General features: G+C 39.7%; 1 protein-coding gene across 2 annotated transcripts in view; it reads right to left on the bottom strand.

The window, feature by feature from the left end:
* The window catches only part of mctp2b (multiple C2 domains, transmembrane 2b), a 60,444-nt gene that overhangs the window by 23,996 nt on the left and 16,503 nt on the right, over positions 1-19,945 (bottom strand). Inside the window, exons 3-8 of one of the 2 annotated variants that reach the window (XM_078282419.1) lie at positions 15,839-15,892; positions 13,803-13,920; positions 3,790-3,932; positions 2,570-2,646; positions 1,573-1,687; positions 1,367-1,393 (exon numbers count right to left, since the gene is read on the bottom strand). In XM_078282419.1, the coding sequence (XP_078138545.1) occupies positions 1,367-1,393; positions 1,573-1,687; positions 2,570-2,646; positions 3,790-3,932; positions 13,803-13,920; positions 15,839-15,892 (534 nt within the window). The remainder of the gene's footprint in view (positions 1-1,366; positions 1,394-1,572; positions 1,688-2,569; positions 2,647-3,789; positions 3,933-13,802; positions 13,921-15,838; positions 15,893-19,945) is intronic. The other variant, XM_078282444.1, reaches the window with a different exon arrangement.

Here is a 19,945-nt window from a genome sequence, read left to right as displayed (position 1 = left end):
TGCTGCCGTCTTGCTCTTGCCTCGCCGCCAGCTATCCCATCATGCTCTGCGCAGGTGGCTACTGCAGCGACTTACTAACTGTGCTGTGGGAATCTTTAGTGTGGGGAGATTGACATCACACAAAACACCAAAAATCAAATTCTTTCAGTAACAATAGTTTTATTACAGTTACTCTCTTTCAGTGACAGGTGCGATATTTCCCGCAATATTAAATATAGTGTTGTTGCTTAGATCACAATTGTGCAATCTTTTAGACCTATAATCTGCTAGTGGTGGTAGGGCAGTAAAAAAACAAAAATTATACTTGAAGTGGTTTTGTTTTTTTCAATTCAAGTGGGTTTTTCTACAATCAGCCCCCCCACGATAATATTGTATATCTCGATATTTTGGTGGGACCGTATCGCGATATTAAATTTGGACATCGCCTAAAGGGGGTCGCACACCGGACGCGTCTGGCGGACGACATACAACGTTGAAAAGTTCGAAACCAGTGTTTACAATGAAGGTGCACACACCGCCGCCGACTGGTCGCGTCTGGCGCCGCCGCACGCCGGCGCCCAGCCACGACTTCAGCGCTGCTCAGAGTCTTGGGGCGCCACTCAGCGCCACTCATGTTTTCCACTATTGCTACTAAACCCAGAACAAGACCCACAAATCAATATTAGATATGCGGCTTGAAATGTATCATTGTGAACAGAAGTAGCAAGCCATCTAATATTTTAAAAACAATAACTCGTTTTTATTTTGTCAGCTGACATTTGTTTTCCATCTAAAAAAACATTGCCTAGTAAATCAAATAAATGTAGGCTATCCAGTATATTCATTCATTCACTCTATGAATGGCCCTAAAAAAAAAAAAAAAACGAAAGATGGATGATGAACGGTTAATCAATGAAGTAGGTAAATATCCGGAATTATATGCCATCAATCACAGATTATTTAAGGATAACCAATGAAAGTCGGCAGCTTGGAGGAAGATTGCGGGAGTAACAGGATGTACCGGTAAATTGTAACGTTATAACGTTAATCTATTATACATATTAACATCTACTGGCGCTCTCTGTGTGACGCTTCCCATGTGGTTTACCTGCGCCTTCTTATCCTATCTGCTACACGGCGCTTCTCGTCCTGTGTGCGACCCCCTTAAGCCTACCTCTGAGTGCGGTTACAATATTTTAGAGTAATCTAAATTGTATCAATCGGCTATAGAGAGTAGCCAAACTGACATTTATTTACATGAAAATGTTGTGGATTATTACTTTAAGTCTCTCTTAATTTTGGCAGGCACTTGTAGGGTGCGAAGTCAACTGAATATCACTTCATTGCTGAATAGACACTGCTGTTTATTCCATTTATCATGCCTTACCCTAAAACTTCGTTTTCGGGGCCACCGCTGCCAACCGGAGCATGCATGTTAGGTACAAAACAGAATAATACTGTGGTTAGTAGGCCATAGGGAGAAAAATAACAACAAAAAAAATAACAAAGTGACATGCACAATAAATAAAATGCACCGCAAATGTCCCTACTGCTAGAAACCATGCAGGAAATACACATGGGATATTCCCATACAGAGCTTCTCTTGCTGTCTCCGTCTCGGCGGGACAGACTCATGTCCACCAGGATGACGCCCATGTCGTCCTCCAAGCTGTTCGGGTCATCCAGGGGCAGAGACAGCTCGCTGATCCTGAAAGGACAGACAGTTTCACCTTTAAGTTAAACACATCTAGATCATGTGCCACGGAGGGCCAAAAGTCTGCAGGTTTTCATTACGATCAAAGACTACAGATTTCACTGATTAACACACCTTCAACAAGATCAGTGAAATCACCTGCTGTAGTCTTTGGCTAATTTGACATTGACTATTCGTTTAGAAACATGATGAGGAATTATGGCCTACACTATAATCAAGATACTTGCTAATATGCCTTGTGTTAAAATAAGTCAAGTCAAATTTATTTACAAAGTACTTTTTGCAGATTTGTCACAAAGTGCGTTACGAAGAACAGAGGATACAAATACAGTACAAGGAATAACAAGAGTCAGAACAAGTACATCAAACTCTTCAAATAGTAATGGTTCCAGAGCTTGTGGAGCTTGGGTGGTAAAGTGGTTTTCTGTGAGATCCTCTTTTTAAAACAAATTTGTCCATCATTGGTTTTAAGGAGGAAGTACAGTTACCGCTCAAAACATGGTGACATATTTCTTATTGACTGGCCCACGTGGGATTTCATCATTTTGTACTGTTGTCTTGTTTTATATAGTCTCCATCTTTGGTGCTAAGAACTCACTGCTGTGATGTTTCTGCGTTGCTCTTCCCAGAGATCACCTGTCAATCAAATAGTGTGTCCAGTACTGTGACGTCTTTTTCCTTGGATTTTCTGTTGATGCAGTTTGAGTTTCTCTTTTCTTTGTCTGTTCAGCCATGGTGGCTATCGCTGCTCATGCTAACTACCCAGTTCTTCTTCTATTTATTTTATTATTATTATTATTATTATTATTATTTTATCCAAACAAACCAAAAATGTTACAAAGAGTATATCACCATAGAACGTACTGAAGTACTCACTTGTCAATCTCCAGATCACTCAGGAGGAAACTAGTGGAGCCCATGAAGTCGTCAGTTGTCAGATCACGGTCGTATACCTGCATTGTGTCAAACACCAATAACAATATAATAATATCTATATTTATGAAGCGCACTTCAAAAACAGAAGTTACAAGGCGCCATAAATGCGACAGCGCTAACAATAGACTGTTAATGCAGGGAGAGTTATGGGAAAGATTATTGTGAATGTGATCACACTTCATCTAGAATGCATTGCTGTTGCTGTAAATGGCCTACATACATGTATCCCATGGATCAAAACGTATTGAGGTGAAACTGAACAGGCCTGATTACTGATTGTAGTATTTTATAGTCATTTTCATTGTAAGTATAACTCACTGAGGACGTCATGAAAATATCACAGAGCTAGTATGTGGATGTACAACGCACCAGCCTCCAGTTGGTTGACGCTTGTTTGACTTCTACCGTATTGCCTGGTGTACGAGCACATAATGGATTTCCTTATGCAGGGCGCGGTGCCCTATGTTGCCTAAATAATGCATACCGTAATTCCCCTAAATACTGCACATTGCAAAAAGCATTGCACACGAACGCACAAAACACCACACGTCCGGCTCTATGCAGCGGTAACAGATTCTCTCATTTGAAATTATTAATAATAATAATAATGATAACTATTTATGATAGTTATCACTATCTACTAATATACAATATATAAAAAATATTATTATAAAATTTAAAAACAATTATATTTATATATGTATATAGAAATATAGAAATATATGTTATAGAATATAAAAATACAAAATACACAAAAATCAAAATAACAAATAAATATAAAATATAAAAATGTATCACTTATTAAGTGCTTTACAACATAAAAATAGGGGGGAAAAAAAGAGGTGTAAAAGTAAAAAAAAAAAAGAGTGTAGAACAACAAGATATAAATCAACCATAAACCAGTATACACATATACACACACAGTATATACCAGTAACTGGTTTATGGTTGATAAACCAGTATACCTCAGAAACAGATAAAGCCTAAAACAGTGTGTTTTTAAAAGGGATTTAAAAGAGGAAACTGGGCTGGCTAGTCTGATCTCTTCAGCTGCAGTCCTTTCAGAGTTTAGGGGCCCTGACAAAGAAAGCCTGCTCACCCTTAGTAATGAACTTCCATCAGAGAACAATGGATTCAACAGATGAAGAATGACAGTTTACCTTGATGTACAGTCTGCGGTCCAGATCCTTCACAGGCAGAGAGAAGGTCTCATTCCATGTGGGATTGAGGTTTTTATAAACCACTTTGCTTTTGTAGAATGTTTTCCCATCCAATTTAAATTTCACGTACGGGTCACTTGTACCTGGAAATGGAAACAACACAAACAATATGTTTTGGGTTTTTGACATTTACACCTTGCTGACACCGGAGCGGAGCGATTTACAGTGAGGGAACGGGTGGGGGTTCAGTGTCTTGCGAAAGGACGCTGCAACAGGACACATGGCTGTTGCTGGGGATGAAACATTACCCATCAGACGTCTGCATATTTGCAGTGTATTGATGTTCATTTACCCAATCGAAACAAGTCACCAAGAAAATAAAAGTACTTCCTATTCAAAGGGGTTTGACTGCATTAAAACTAGTTATGATTGGACCAGCAAGGATGAAAACAAGATAGAAAAAGAACATATTGTTACTACCAACATTCAAAGACTTTATCTTCATCAACACTACTCAGTGGGGCTGACCCCCTTAACTAGCCGACTGTCATAAGGTTATTTCCTGAACATTTTAAGCACATCTCTGCCGTTGGAACAATATTCATGCATTCCTGCTGCTCAGTTCGGTTTACATGACTGCAACTGCATGTATTTGTGGAGGGACAATTAACCTTTGTGTGACCAATGGGTTCCACTGATATTAAAAAACGTATTTTTCAAGAGAGCTGGCTGAGAAAGCAGCAACAAGGCAGAAAACAGAAAAACTGTAGACAATATGCAACAATGCACATACGCATAAATAAAATCGCATAAACGTTAAGAGCAAACTTAAACCTTTAAATAAATAGCACTACTTCACTTTACAAACTACAGCAGCTATCGCACTTTGCCGACAATGCATGTACTGCTGCATATGCTTTATCATGCTTTTATTTTGTTTCTTATGTCCTTTTTTTTGCCATGTTTCTCATGTGTTCTTTTTGTTGAATGACACAAGGCTTGTGATCAAGAATGGAAAATAAACTTGAAACAGAGCAGCAGGATGAGGGGCCAAACATAAACTGAATCTGCCCAAGATCCTTCATAATCTGACTATAATTTTATAGTCAAATTTCCCGTTGACTATATGTTAGATGCTCCTCTAACATCCAAGCCAGGTTTCTATATAGCAGCTCACTCATTTCTTAGCACTAGGGATAGTCACGTCACATCCAGGTTAGCGCTAAAAGTCGGGGCCGGCCCTGCTTCTCAGCGTCTCTTTTCTCTCTGTGGAGGATGTGGTTTTCCTTCCCCCAAGCGATGGACCGCAACTTCCTGCGTCAATAACCAATCAGATTTCTGCTTCCACTGTGAAAGAATTAGAGCTGGGGGAGTGAAGGCAGCTATAAACAACCGACAGTGTTGTCTGTCCACAGTGAGAGCTGCACCAGTCATTTTGGTAAAAACCTTGCGTGCATGTGTGTGTTAGAGGGCTGCAACCTACACTGTGATTACTGCATCATAAGTAGGTCAATAAGTCTGGTGATTGTACAGGTGGTAAATATGGCATCCTTATTTCTTTATTAGCTGTTATTACAGTGTTGTATCAATCACTAATGTTTAGCAATTTATCCAATCTACCAGCTGAGGGCAGCATGCTACTAAATACAATTTAAGATGCATCAACTTACTCCTCTGCAGACAGGAGACGTCCTACAAGCATCCATGTGTAGCTCCCATTTTCTGTAGGCTATGTTTTAGTTATGATATTACATGATATTATGGGATCATATTGCATTATGATCCCATTACGCAACAAACCAATGTCGTCCATCAACTAGCAGCCAGCGTTTGATTAGCATCCGTGATCTGATTAAACATAAAAGATAAAAAGGTTGTTCATGCACTGCTTCTAAAAGAACCATATCTTTACAAACCGTAATCCCTTAAAATAACCTTACATTTACATGAATTCACCCCTTAATTTATGCAAAATCCCCTTCAAATTAATTAAGGGAGTGATTAATGGAGGAGACCCCATCACAACCACCTTAAACACCCCTTAATTGTTGACTCCTTACTTTCCAATCTAATGTAAAATTCAGGGAGACAGGAAGTTTCCATTAATAACTCCTTAATAACCTGTAAACCATGCACAAAAGGCATGAAAAATCCCTTAAATACAAGTGTCTCCACGAATCAACCCATGAATAAATCCCTTATAAACCCATCATACTAACCTTACTTTTTTAAAGCTATGCTATTTTTAATGGATAATTAATGTTTATGTAATGGAGAAACTAAGGACATTTCAGGGATAAAATTAAGGGGTTTGGTTTCGTAGTGCAGTGAAACCAAATCCGCCGGTCTCTTGACCCTCCCCTTCATCTCCAAATCTTCTTTACACAATGCGTGGTTGTGTAAACAGCAAGGCGGGGCCGGGGGAAAAAGGATCCGAGCCAAACGCACGCCCAGAGTGAATGGACTGATGTAATGAATACTGGGTGTGTCTCAGACAGGTTCTAATATGCTGTGTGGAATGCTGCCCTGGCTGTTACGGGCGCGAACCTGACACTCAGCTGTCTTTGGTGTCCCTGCAGTCAATGCCATAGTATGTAAACAGACGTACACTGCCTGTCAAAAGTTTGGGGACACCACATTTTTCTTTATTTTTACTATTTTCCACATTTTAGAATAATAGTACATAGACATCTAAACTATGAAATAACACAAATGGAATTATGCACTGACCAAAAAAAGTGTTAAACAAATCAAAACTATCTTATATTTTAGATTCTTAAAAGGAGCCGCCCTTTGCCTTGATGGAAAGGCAAAGGCTTTGGAAAGAAATTCATACATAGGCATCATCTTCACTATTTATATTTGTCTAAGAAACACATTTGAAGCATTTAAGCAGAAGCCTTTAGATCAAAATGGCTTTAAGAGAATGAAAAACGTAGTACATTCAATCAGGTGGGTCCAGACTTTTGACAGGCAGTGTACTTGGCCCACGTTTAAGAAGACAAGGCCAAACACACACACACACACACACACACACACGCACAAACCACTCATTTGCAGCTGCATATTCCAGTTTATATTCTATATTACATTGTTGCATCCTATTACGGTTTGCTGCTGCAACAACCCAATTTCTCCAGATTTCATCTTGTCATCCTGTTACTATCCATCGTACTTAAGTAGTATTGCTGTTTGTTGTCTTGCAGTACTTCTAATGCCTGTACAGATCTTGAGCATGACACTGAACCTCTACCAGCTACAGACCCTGACCTCTCACCTCACTGTGGAGGGGGGCAAGAGAAAAGAGGATTTCCCTACAGAGAGCAATAGAGGATCACATTATTATAATTGTTGATAATGCTTTTTTTTTTTTTTTTGTGATCAAATGTTTATTTATTTTCTTTTAAAGCATACCAGAACAAAACAGAAAGACAAAACAAAGACCTGTCTTACATCCAGCACCCCCAACAACCACGCAAACACACCCCATCCACACAAGTACATTGTAAGATTGAAACATGTGCAGACAAACAATCCTAAATGTTCTAGGCTTGTGTAGTTACAAAGCTAATGCAAGGATCACAACATGCACAGTTGGAAATAATATGTACAACAAAGTATACCTACACAAAGACCCCACCCGCCCACCCCAGAGACCAAGGGACATCAGTAAAGTACAATTGGAATAGCAGACACTCAACTCAAAAGGTTTTCAAGATCAACAGAGATGGAAATCCATGAATTAACATTAGCCTCCTTAGCACCGTGAATACGGGCCGTAGAGAGTTCCAAATAGACAACATCCAAAAAAACTTAAAACCCGTTGCCTAAATGAAAGTGAATGTGGTGGGTTCCAGCGTGTGGCAATCATTTTCTTAGCTGCCAGCAAACAAAATGCGTTTCTTAGTTTGTGGGAGGTGTAGTAGGGAAAGATCATTGAGGATCGAGACAGAAGGAGAGGGGGGTGTAGTCACAGACAACAGCGTAGAGAGTTTGGAAGCGACCATCTCCCAAAATTCAGCAACCTCTGGACACTCCCAAATCATATGGAAGAATGTGCCCACAGCCCTCAATGGACACAGAGTACAGTTAGGATCATTTATAATTTTCATACTGCACATCTTCCGAGGAGTCATATAAGTCCTATGAATAAAATTGTGATGAATCTGTTGGTGATCAGGGTTCCTTGATGCTTGTAGGACGTCTGACCAAACCCTATCCCAGTCAAATTCTAGGTCCAAATCCAGAATGTCCCCCCTCCAAACTGATCCCAGAGCCAATGGTAGGTATGGCTTTTCCAAGAAGTACCCATTTAGTGTGGAAACTAAGCCCCTTGTACCACCCACACTGTCCAGAACCTTAAGTACCGGGTGCCTATGAAGCGCCTCTTTCCACGGGACCCCATACGTTTTCATGGCGGTCCTTAATTGTAAGTAAAAGAAGAAGGAAGAGCGTGGCAAATTAAACTGTATCAAGAACTCAACAAATGAACAAAGACCATCATCTCCAAAGACATCGCCCAATGAATGGATACCTCTGTCAGACCACTGACGGAATTTAATTGGACGCCCCCCAATTTGGAGTCCATCATTATTAAATATTGGCGAGCAGGGGTTCCATTTAGGTCATTTTGCATACTTTCGTCATTACTCGCCAGACACGAATTAATTGAGAAATTATTGGGCTGAAAGGTCGCTTAGATTGCGCAGGTGAAGTGTTGGAAAACAACACCTCTTTCAGTGTGAGGGGGAACGTTAATCCCTCCTCCAGAGCACGCCAAGACACCGCAGCTGTGGAATTGAACCAAGTTACCAGAGGGCGCAATGTAAAAGCCCAGTAGTAAAGTTTAAAATTAGGCAGGGAAAGACTCCCAGCCTGTCCCTCACGCTGCAATGTGGTCAGTTTAAGGCGAGGCCGTTTTACCTCTCCAAATAAATTTAGTGACTGCAGATTGCAATTTGTTCCAGTAAAGGTTGGGTGGTGGGAGCGGAAGCATAGAACTTACAAAATTGATTCGGGGAAGCACATTCATTTTAACTATGGAGACTCGAGCCCTAAGGGAATTTGGCAGTGCAACCCATCTATCCAAGTCCTGCGTGATATTAGTAAAGGAATTCTGGAAGTTGGTTTTAGCTGTAGTCAGCAGTGAGGAATAAATATCGATGCCCAAATATTTAAAATGAGTAATAACCGGAATCTGAGGGGGCACAACTGAATTCCTCATGGCCTCATTTAGGGGCAAGAGAGCAGACATGGTCCAATTTATTCTGTATCCTGAAATGGCGCTAAAAGCATCAAAAATGGTTAAAATATGGGGAATGGATTGTGGAGCATCATCAACATATAAAAGTATATCGTCAGCATATAAGGATATATGATGTTGAGTGCCACAAATAGAGATAGGAGTGACTGCGATGGACTGACGAACCCTTTGGGCCAAGGGCTCTAGTGAAAGAGCGAATAATAAAGGAATAAGAGGACAACCCTGTCTAGAACCCCTAGCAACCCCAAATTGCGGCGAACAGTTTCTCCCAGTCAGTACCATCACGAGGGGTTGGAATAAATCACCTTAATCATGTTGATAAAAATCGAACCAAAACCCATTTTTTCAAGTACCATCCATAAATAAGACCATTCCAAGCGGTCAAAGGCTTTCATTGCATCTAGCGACAGCACCGCAGCAGGCAATTCAAGTGAGGCAGCCCCATCTATGATATCTAGCAGTCTCCTCATATTGTCTGAAGCCATCCTAGTCCTAATGAAGCCCGTCTGGTCGCAGTGAACCAATTTAAGCATGTGAGTTTGTAACCGGCGCGCAAGTACCTTGGCATAAATCTTCACGTCCGAATTTAGAAGTGAGAGTGGCCTATAGCTCCCACAATCCATGGGGTCCTTGTTCTTTTTCAGCAGCAATGAGATCAAGGCTACATTGACATCTCTAGCAAAGGAACTTTTCTCAATAGAGAACAAGATCATTCCATGCGAAAGAGGGCCCACAACGTCCCAAAAGGCAAGATAAAACTCAGGCGGTATCCCATCATTACCAGGAGACTTGCCCTTCTGCATGTCCTGAACCGCCTCTCTGAGTTCCTCCAGAGAGATGGGCCCGTCTATAGAGGCAGATTCATCCGCTGCAAGACTAGGCATATGCAGGTCATTCAAAAACGAGTCACAAGCAACTCTATCATTAATAATCTCAGAGCTATAAAGCTCAGCGTAAAACGACCGAAAGGTTGAATTAACTTGCAATGGGTCCGTACAAATATTGCCTTCACTTGCCTTAACAGCAGCAATATCCGCAAATTGTTCATTAACTCTAAGCTTCAAGGCCAATAGAAGACTAGGTCTTGCACTGTTAAAATAATAGTTTTGTCTGACCCAGTGAATAAGGAATTCCGACTGCTGTTTAAGTAAAGAGTTTATTTCTTTCTTAACCAGATCACGCTGCAGTGCGGTGCTGTTGCTGTAATTGAGTTGAAGTGAATTGTCCAGGCGAGCAAATTCAGACTCAAGTTGATGCAATTTCTCTGCTCTGGCCTTATTCCAGGTAGAGGAAAACAATATTGTGTTGGACCTTATGAAACCTTTGACTGCGTTCCAAAGCACTCTCGGGTCATCAACAGAACCCTTATTTAGATTAACAAATTCCTCCAGTTGTGGCGTAAACTGCAATATAAATGAATCACTACGTAATAAAGTATTATTGAAACGCCATCTTGCAGCCCTGTTAGGCCCAACTCTAAGTGATGCTGAACAGACCACTGCTTTGTGATCAGATGGTGTAAATGGCATATGGACTACATCAGCTATTTCAGAAAAAAGGTTTTTGGAGGCAAAAATAAAATCAATCCTCGAAAAAGACCTGTGTCTCGCTGAATAACATGAAAAGTCCTTAGCAGAGGGATTGATCAGGCGCCATAAGTCAACAACACCCATGGCACTTGCCCATGCATGGAGAGCCAGGGAAGCTTGCTTCTGATCGCCGCTTTCCGACGCTAGGGATCTGTCAATTTTATAATCCCATACTGCGTTAAAGTCCACTCCCACAATAAATTTGAAGTCTGAAAACTCCAACATAATACTGGTCAGTAAATCGTAAAAACCTTTGTCATAATTGTTTGGCGCATAAGCAGAGATCAGCGCAATGTTTTCACTATCTAAACGTATTTTGGCCAAAGCGATTCTACCCTCCGGATCAGCCCAATTTCCCAGAACATCATATTTCAAAGTACGGCGACAGACAACAGCAACTCCCCTGGATCTAGTGTTGGCAGCCGATGACGCAATCACATGAAAATGTCTGTTAGCCAGACGGTGAATGTCTTTAGGCAGTAGGTGCGACTCGTGTATTAAAGCTATGTCAACAGCTTTTCTTCTGAGAAAATCCAGAAATGTTGTACGTTTGTTTGGCGAATTAACCCCCCTGACATTCAAGCTCAGAATCTTGAGTTTAGTCTTAACTAATATAGATCACGTAACAGAGTGTCACTATAAGGATGTGTGAATAGCCCCTGGTCTCTGAGTAAAATAAAACCCAAATAATACAGCCCATGTTTGATCAGAAGGAGAATAAAAAATGTCCCACAGTCCATATAACTCTTAACAAAAACAAAAAACAAAAACAAACAAAAAACAGAGAAATGAGGGGAAAAACAATCGCCCCCTGCATCTCAACTCACAATAGTCGCTCGCAACTCGCCAAAGGCTCTGGCGACTATTCGGTAGACAGAAACAAAAACAAAAAAATAAAAAAAAAGAACTCCTATCAGCAGAACTCCTGCCTTAGTATTAAATTATCAACACATTCATATACGGATAAAAGAACATGTTGTCATCATAGAACTATGAAAGATGACAGAGAGAACAATCTCTGAGTTGAACAAACATTTAATACCTGTTTTGCTTACTTATTCAGTCATATTTTGTACTCTGATTTGTCTCAATGAACCCACAGATGTTCTTATCTAATTCAGATTGCATGAAGACACTCTGTACTGCTCTAATAGAAGGGTGGCATGTAATGTGAATCACTTGCCTGATATCAGACAGAATTGGCAACTCGTTACACACGTTTCCATCTTCAGTCTGACATTGCCTCCACTCTAACCGATTTCCGTGGGGGAGGGGGATTCGATTTTCCCTAACCAATCACTAGAGAACGTATCCGCCTGAATCTAACATAATTTTAAGTCGACACTGATGCGTAGCCATGACAACACCAGAGACGGTTCAGAAAGTATAGAGCATCTTTGACAATACGGAGCGAAGTAAAAACAAAGTATTTCGGATTTCAAAGTAATTGGTACTTTCAATCGATTTAGAACAACCTCGATAGCAGCGTCTATCTTGTCTATAGCGGTCGCCATTGTTGTTATTACTCCTCCTTGGTTCCGGCGTACAGCTTGACAACAGCTTGACAACGGCGTTAGTCCTGCCCGTGGCGCTGATTGGCTAATTGTTAGTCCCCCCTGGCGCTCATTGGACCGATCATTTTTCAACCGAGAAACCGCTGTTTCATGTCACGATGCCAGACCAGAATCAGTCAACTCGGTGGAGTGGGCAGATTCAAAGGTCTGGACCCAGGCAAGTGAATCACTATTGCTGCAACCATTAATAAAGTATAGTATATAATAGCAAATAACATAATATAGTATTTCTAGTGCATATACTAGTATATGGTAGGATAATACAATATATAGTAGCAACAATAATAAGAGCACTTTAAACTATTATCAGGCTGATAATACAAATTGTGACCATTTGCATCATCATCATGCAAATATTGCTAAGATGTGTAATGGTAATGCTGCCATCTAGCAGTGATGGACAGTGCTCACCCAACCTCAAACTGAAGCACCTGAATAAACAGTAGATCAACCTTCAGCCAACCTGTGTGCGACTGGAGGCAATACAGTACCCATCGTCAGGTCATGTGCGAAAAGTGCCACGCTCATCTTCTATTCGGGCAGGTAAGGACGTGCTCCTTTACATACGATTCCGCCTCCTCCTTGGTATTGAAGACATTGCGTTTCCCCTCAAATGTCAACCTAAACCGCGCTGGGTGTAAAAACCTGAATTTGACACCTTGCTGATCTCGAAGTAGTTGCTTAACGTCATTGAAGGCCGCAGTGTTATTGATAGTGATGGTGATGGTAACAAGTGTTAATAGTAGTAGTTCTAATAATAGCTAGAGTGATGGTGGTAATAACAGTGGGATAGTGTTAGCGCTGGGTGATATGGCTGAAAATGTTATCACGATTAAAACTTCCATATCAGGCGATATTGTAATACAACCACCCTTTCTGTCAGGTTTAAAGAGTTAAAGAGTCCAGTCGCAGCTATTTAAAGACATGTTTAACTTAACTGCAGTGTTATTGTGTTGCAAGTGTTTTAATACATTTTTGGGTTCAACTGTTGGAGAGTGTGATATGTGTATGTTAATGACAGCGGCAATGACAGAAGATGTACAGGTATTATGAGGTTCCTATTCTTGATGATGATAGTTAGTGTTTCCCCTACTATTATATTACAACAGAGATGTCAACAGTTCCTTTGTGTGTTGAATAAAAAAAAAGTTCAAACTTACTAGATCAGTTGAAGTGACAGAAGTGACAAAGACAGAACTAGCTGGTAGTGACAGTATTAATGGTAGTTGTTCGGAGTTGTGCAATTTTGCTTAACTTTTGCTCAGATACCAGTGACATTTTTAAATATTCAGTAGCTTAACTGAAATAAATAATGTGTCTGCTAATTAATAATGACAAGCCTGTTACTGGTTAAGTATGTTTTTGTCAGTATGCACACTTAACTGCTTACTGCTCTTTCTTATTCTTTGTATTGCACATTTTGTATTACAACAGAGATGTCAACAGTTCCTTTGTGTGTTGAATAAAAAAGAAAAAGTTCAAACTTTGCAAAGTGACAAAGACAGAACTAGCTCTTACCACAGCATTAATGGTAGTGATGGTGACAGTATTAATAGTAGAACAGTAGTGGTAATATGAGGTTCTTACCACATCGGTCCCTGATGACCAGGTTTCGTCCCTCCCTCAGGTTGATGGTGAGGAGGAAGGACCTGGGTGAATCCCTGATGCTTTCCGCCACACTCGGAGCGTCACTGCCCATCTCACACTGGACACCACACCAAAACATTATTATTAGCATTATTATTAGTAGTAGTATTATTATTATTATTATTATTATTATTATTATTATTAGTAGTAGTAGTAGTAGTAGTAGTAGTAGTAGTAGTAGTAGTAGTAGTAGTAGTAGTAGTAGTAGTAGTAGTAGTAGTAGTAGTAGTAGTAGTTCTCATGTCCCATTTCAGAGATAGTTTCATATTGTTTTCGTATCATTCCTTATTTCTGTCTCCGTCTCTATTAAATATGTTCTTCATAATGTTGGAATTGTCAGTTGTATTATGGGATAATGCAAATTTGGGATATTAACATTTCCCAAATATATTCTTAGCTAGATTCTAATTTTCTTTGTTATACCTTTGTATTATTTTGCTGCAGCAATTACCCAATTTCCCTACAGGGATTATTTAAATTTCTTCTAGTCTTAAAATGATTATACAGATTATTTTGAGATGAAGACGATGAGATAACTGCTACCATCTAAACACTGAACACTAAATATACAGTGTTCTAAAACTCGCATGCACTGTAAAGGACTAAAATAATGGACTCACAAGTAAAATTGCTACAATTCTTCACATAGTGCGACAGTAAGTTGCATGAAGAGCTTATTTACATATTCCTTGCAGGTGATTTACATGCTCAGTTAGCTTTCCCTGGATGAACAGAGGTGGAAAAAACACTTCAAAATGATATTACCATTTCGACCATTTTGTTTTTACTATTGTGTTTGATGTAATGTTCAAAGTACACACTGTGAAAGACTTTGTGCTGTTGTCTGCTGTCCATGCAATGTATTATTTAATCACAGTTAAGCCTCTGCACCAAACCAAGCATCTTTCAGAGAATAAAACCTGGTTGCCTGGAATGACGCGGCTCAGTGTCCTGGCCCTGACCCAGCCAGAGCAGACTGGATGACATACTGATTGCTGAACAATACTCTACCACACACCGCCTACCGTACTATCATGTCCTGGACATAATGCAATAATCTGGAATTCAACTTTAAAGGTCCCATATTCTACACTTTCCAGTGTTTTATTTTGTGTCTTGAGGTCCATTCAAAGCTGTGTGTGTGGTGTCATGAACCAAAAACACTCTCAATCCATTTTTACATGTTCATTTTCCAGCATCTCTCTGAGCCTTACCAAGAACAGGCTGTTTCTGTCGCTGTGTCTTTAAGGCTCATTAATATTAACGACCCTCTGTTCCGATTGGCTAACTGTTTCAAGAGTGAAACGTGAGACGCCGCGGCCCGGCGGCTACAGGTAGGGAAAACTCTCCGGTAATAAACAATGACACCGCTCAACCGCTTTGAAAAAAACACTTTGTTAGTTTATTATTTCTTACAAAAATGATAATGAGCGAACCTTTGTGACGCCGCAAAGTTACAGAAGTCCAAACGGCTCGTTTAGAGGCTCGCTTTTCTAATATGGATTGTGTGGATTTAGTTGGCGACCGTGCGTTTTGATACTTTCACCATGTTTAGATAGCACATCCAACTTTATAATCAAAGAGGCAAGGGAAATCCCGTTTTCCACAATGTGGGACCTTTAAGGCGAGTGTGTCGGCCAAAGCACAGTGCTGCTCTCTGCAAAAAATAAAACCACCTAAACTCACCTTTTCAGGGTGATGTAAATCTTTGTGAGATAAATTCATAGTATACACCATAATAAGTAGTATCAAAATGATGCAAGTTATAAGAAGATATGGTCTTTTGAGTGATTTCATTGATCCTCCTCTCTGGTTCAAGGTGTTCTAATCGGCATAGTCTTTGGTTGGAATGAAAACCTGCATACTCTCGGCCCTCCACGGCACATGGTTCGACACCCCTGGCCTATACTGCTATGCCAACAACATAGAATTAACATAGAACTTAACAAATGGCCGAGTCGGGCGATGGCACTTACACTGTGGTTGTCCGTGTCTTGTAACATGTGGCCGTTGAAACCATGGTTATCGCGCTGTGGAGACAAAGGCAAATATTAGCTATTTTGAAAATCTAATATGTGATATGTAAGGGAGCTACGAAAAAATATAAAATATCAGAGGATGACAGAGGAAATATTCAGTGAGCGGAACAGTTGAAAAGTCCAGGCTCTGATCTCTCTGGCATTTCTACCACCAGCACAAAGCCTCAGAGCGTTTATTAAAAATTCCTGTACCCTAGGCTCTGAACAATGTTAAGCCAAAGAACACAGTAATGACAAAAAAGGAATTTGCTGTCCCTCTCTCTACCTTCTCCCCTGTTGGGAAGGTGAGGTGCACAAACTACTGTGCCCTGCCTGCATGTTTGGTAACTGTTGCATTGCGCATTTGGCACTTGCTAAATTGGAAAGGTTTGTGTTATTTTACCTTGGGTTGACCAAATACCCTATTTGGGTGTGTGTGTGTGTGTGTGTGTGAGATGCCCCTGCACATTTTGAGTAAATGTGTGTTTATTTTAACCTTGGCTCAGCCTAAAGATAATCTCTGTGTTTAGACACTAAACATCTCAAGGACTCCTACATAGACGTGCTCACCTTGAGTGGACACGCTGCTGTTTCAGCCCTGTTCTAGCTTTTATGTTGCAATGCAAACCCAAATAGAGGCCCTACAGTACAAGCATTTATCACATACACACTCACATATGCATTTACACACACACTCAACCCTGTAATATTTAGATTAGGTGGCCAGTCAATGTAGCTGCCTGTCTGAGTGTCCTGTAGATTTCTGATGGCATAGCCTGATGTGGAGCTGAACAATTAATAAAAAAAAATCGAAATCGCAATATGAACTTGTGCAATTTCCAAATCGCTGAGGCTGCAATTAATGACTTAAAGGGTAACTTCAGTATTTTTCAACCTGGACCCTATTTTCCCATCTTTTTGTGTCTAAGTGACTAAAGGGGACAACAATTTTTGAAATTGGTCCAGTATTGAGCGAGATCGCTTCAGCCAGCAGCCTCGAAACGAGCTGCAATGTAATCCGACGGGGCAAATATGAACCGTCAATGTACGTCCACTAAAAGTTCTTGTTTTTGCCACTGACAGGCTCAGATTGTTATTATAAGTGTCTGACAACATTATGGAAAGGACCCTACAGAGAAATGAAACGTTTTTCTTTACCTTTCGCTTGATCCAGGTCTGTGTGTAACTTCCTGCAACAACTCAACTCTCACGAGACTTGAGTGAGACTTGGTTACACATAGACCGGATCAAGCGAAAGGTAAAGAAAAACGTTTCATTTCTCTGTAGGGTCCTTTCCATAATGTTGTCAGACACTTATAATAACAATCTGAGCCTGTCAGTGGCAAAAACAAGAACTTTTAGTGGACGTACATTGAAGGTGCGATTTGCCCCGTCGGATTACATTGCAGCCCGTTTCGCGGCTGCTGGCTGAAGCGATCTCGCTCAATACTGGACCAATTTCAAAAATTGTTGTCCCCTTTAGTCACTTAGACACAAAAAGATGGGAAAATAGGGTCCAGGTTGAAAAATACCGAAATTACCCTTTAAGAGAGAATGTTCAAAATGGATTTCTAAACAAGGTGTTTTAGTGCTCCAGGTAATCAAGTACAATATTGGTGAAAACCTTTCATCATACTCAAACTCAGTAAATCTTGCACACTGACATCTATTCTTTTTTTAACAAAATCACTTTTCTTTAAACAAACAATTTGACATTTATGACAAGAAAAACTTGCGATGATATGAATCGCAGTTTAAATCGCAATTGCAGTATTCTGTCAAATAATCGCAATTAGATTTTTTTTGTCATTATCGTTCAGCCCCATGTCCTCTATAGTCACCATTGGTGGGTTAGTACATCATTCTTTTGACAACTGAATTGAGCTTCTGTATGAATGCTCACCCTGGATTATGGCACAATATACACACTAATTATGTAATTATATATTACAGTCCGTTTTTAGACCTACTTTAGTCTACTCTCCTGAAAGTCTGAAAGTCCTGAAAGTCACAAATGGCCTTTGTTTAACAACTGATGCAGGAGACAATTTCTGTTTTTTCTGTTATTCCGTTTCATATTTCTGCAGCATTTGATAGCATTTGGATCAAACAATTTCAACAAACACTGGGTTGACATTTCACAGCACAAGAGTGGCTCAGCCATAGGCTCAGCTCTCTCCAATTGAACATTACAATATACAAATAAAGTTTATTATTATTTATTACTCCCTACCACCTTTCTTTATTGCTATGTTCAACAATATCCATTACACACTGTTTGCAGACAAACAACATTTGTGGGTTTTTACCTAAAATATAAACTTGACTGGGAGAGCATGTATCTGTTGCTGGACAAAAAATACATATCTGCAAAAAGTCAGTTTTTCAGGAATGAAAAAAGAATGATTTGATTTTATTCCCCTGGATTTGTATGTGTGTGATTATGTGTGTGCTTACCTTACTGGTTTTATTTTATTCTATGTACATTTTCTTATTATTCTTATCTCTTATTATGTTTTATTGTGTATTGAGACAACTGCGGCTTTAAATCAACTTTAACTTGAATAGGAATGCTCTACCATTGTGATGTACTGAACAGTGAAGGTACATAGTAATTCAACACCAGTAGCTCTGTCTAAGCTGCTCTAGCAGTGACTGGGCGGATTCTAGGCGGAGATCATATGGGACTCTTTGTTTCCCTTTGTTCCCTGTAATACTATTAGCTACTGAACAAAGCATAGTCTGCATGGACATTGAGCTTTGATATTAAGCTAGGCTTTCTTCCTCATTGGCTAGCATGATCGTCATGATAAAGACAAGACAATCAGACTAGTAATTCACAGGTCACCTGGTTGTGTTTTGAATGAAAAGGGAGCTAACATTACACACAAAGTGAAAGGAGATTCTTAAGGTATTCCCTTTCAATATAAGCCTTCAGGAAAGCTGTATTATTATAATATATTGATATATTCTGTACTTTAAAACACTAAAAAACACTTTTTAGGCTTGATTTTAATATGTTCTGTATTCAGAATTTATTCTTGTTTTAATTAATCAGTGCATTTTATTGTTTTTGTCTTTATTTTTATATTATTTTCAAATTGGCACTTTGTAACTCGGTTTTGAAAAGTGATCTATACTTAAAGGTGTAGTAGTAGTAGTGTCTTTTAACCAATGATGTTGCCCACATTACATCCACATTCTCAGAACTAAACCCTGGGGAAGTTTTGAAAAGCACTTTTATTGTCAACTGAATCCGACCCGCACCAAGGTGGCTCTTGTTGATTTGCCTGTCCTCCCTAATAAATGATCTTCTGGCAAAAAAGCACCAAATAAACATAGCTGTCTGACAATCTAACTCACACCAAACAATTCAAACAAGGTCCAAAATGATTAACCTGAGAAAAAAAAAAATCAACTTCCTCCTCAAAATCAATCAGGGTTCCTACAAAGGGTCAATTTCAAAATTCCGGACTTTAATTTCTTGATTTGATTTGACTAAAGCCACAGAAAATATGTTGTCATATGTATATCAGGACAGTACAACAACATTTTCCCCGTACTTTTCCAAACATTTTGTGCAAGACCTGGAAGTGACCAAAATATTTTTCCATACATTTACAGACTTTCTAGACCTGTGTAGGAACCTCGGTCAATCCATTAACCCCTAAGATATGGCACAGTCCCTGCATCTGACTTTCAAACCTTCCAAAACTGCTGACATCCACAAACTTTCTGGCAATAAAGTGGAGCTGATAACTGACACAATATTGTTTGGTCAAGGTGATAAATTATTAGACGTAGGTCATCTAACTAGAGGGAACACTGGCCCTGAGTACTCCAAGATGTTGAACTACAGGAGTGATTTTGAACTTGGCTGGGTTTTAGCTATGGCAAGTGCCACATCTTACCATACCAGGTTGACACCATTATATTACATTACATTAAGTCATTTAGCAGATGCTTTGGTCCAAAGCAACTTACAATAAATGCATTTTGTCAACAGTAAGTGCATTTTGTCAACAACCATGCTCAAATCCACATCCGTGACTATCGGGATGTGTT

This window comes from Centroberyx gerrardi, chromosome 1 (assembly GCF_048128805.1).
Source record: "Centroberyx gerrardi isolate f3 chromosome 1, fCenGer3.hap1.cur.20231027, whole genome shotgun sequence".
Taxonomy (NCBI): Eukaryota; Metazoa; Chordata; class Actinopteri; order Beryciformes; family Berycidae; genus Centroberyx; species Centroberyx gerrardi.
Note: the sequence above shows the minus strand (reverse complement) of the source record. Positions and strands in the feature narration are given on the sequence as shown.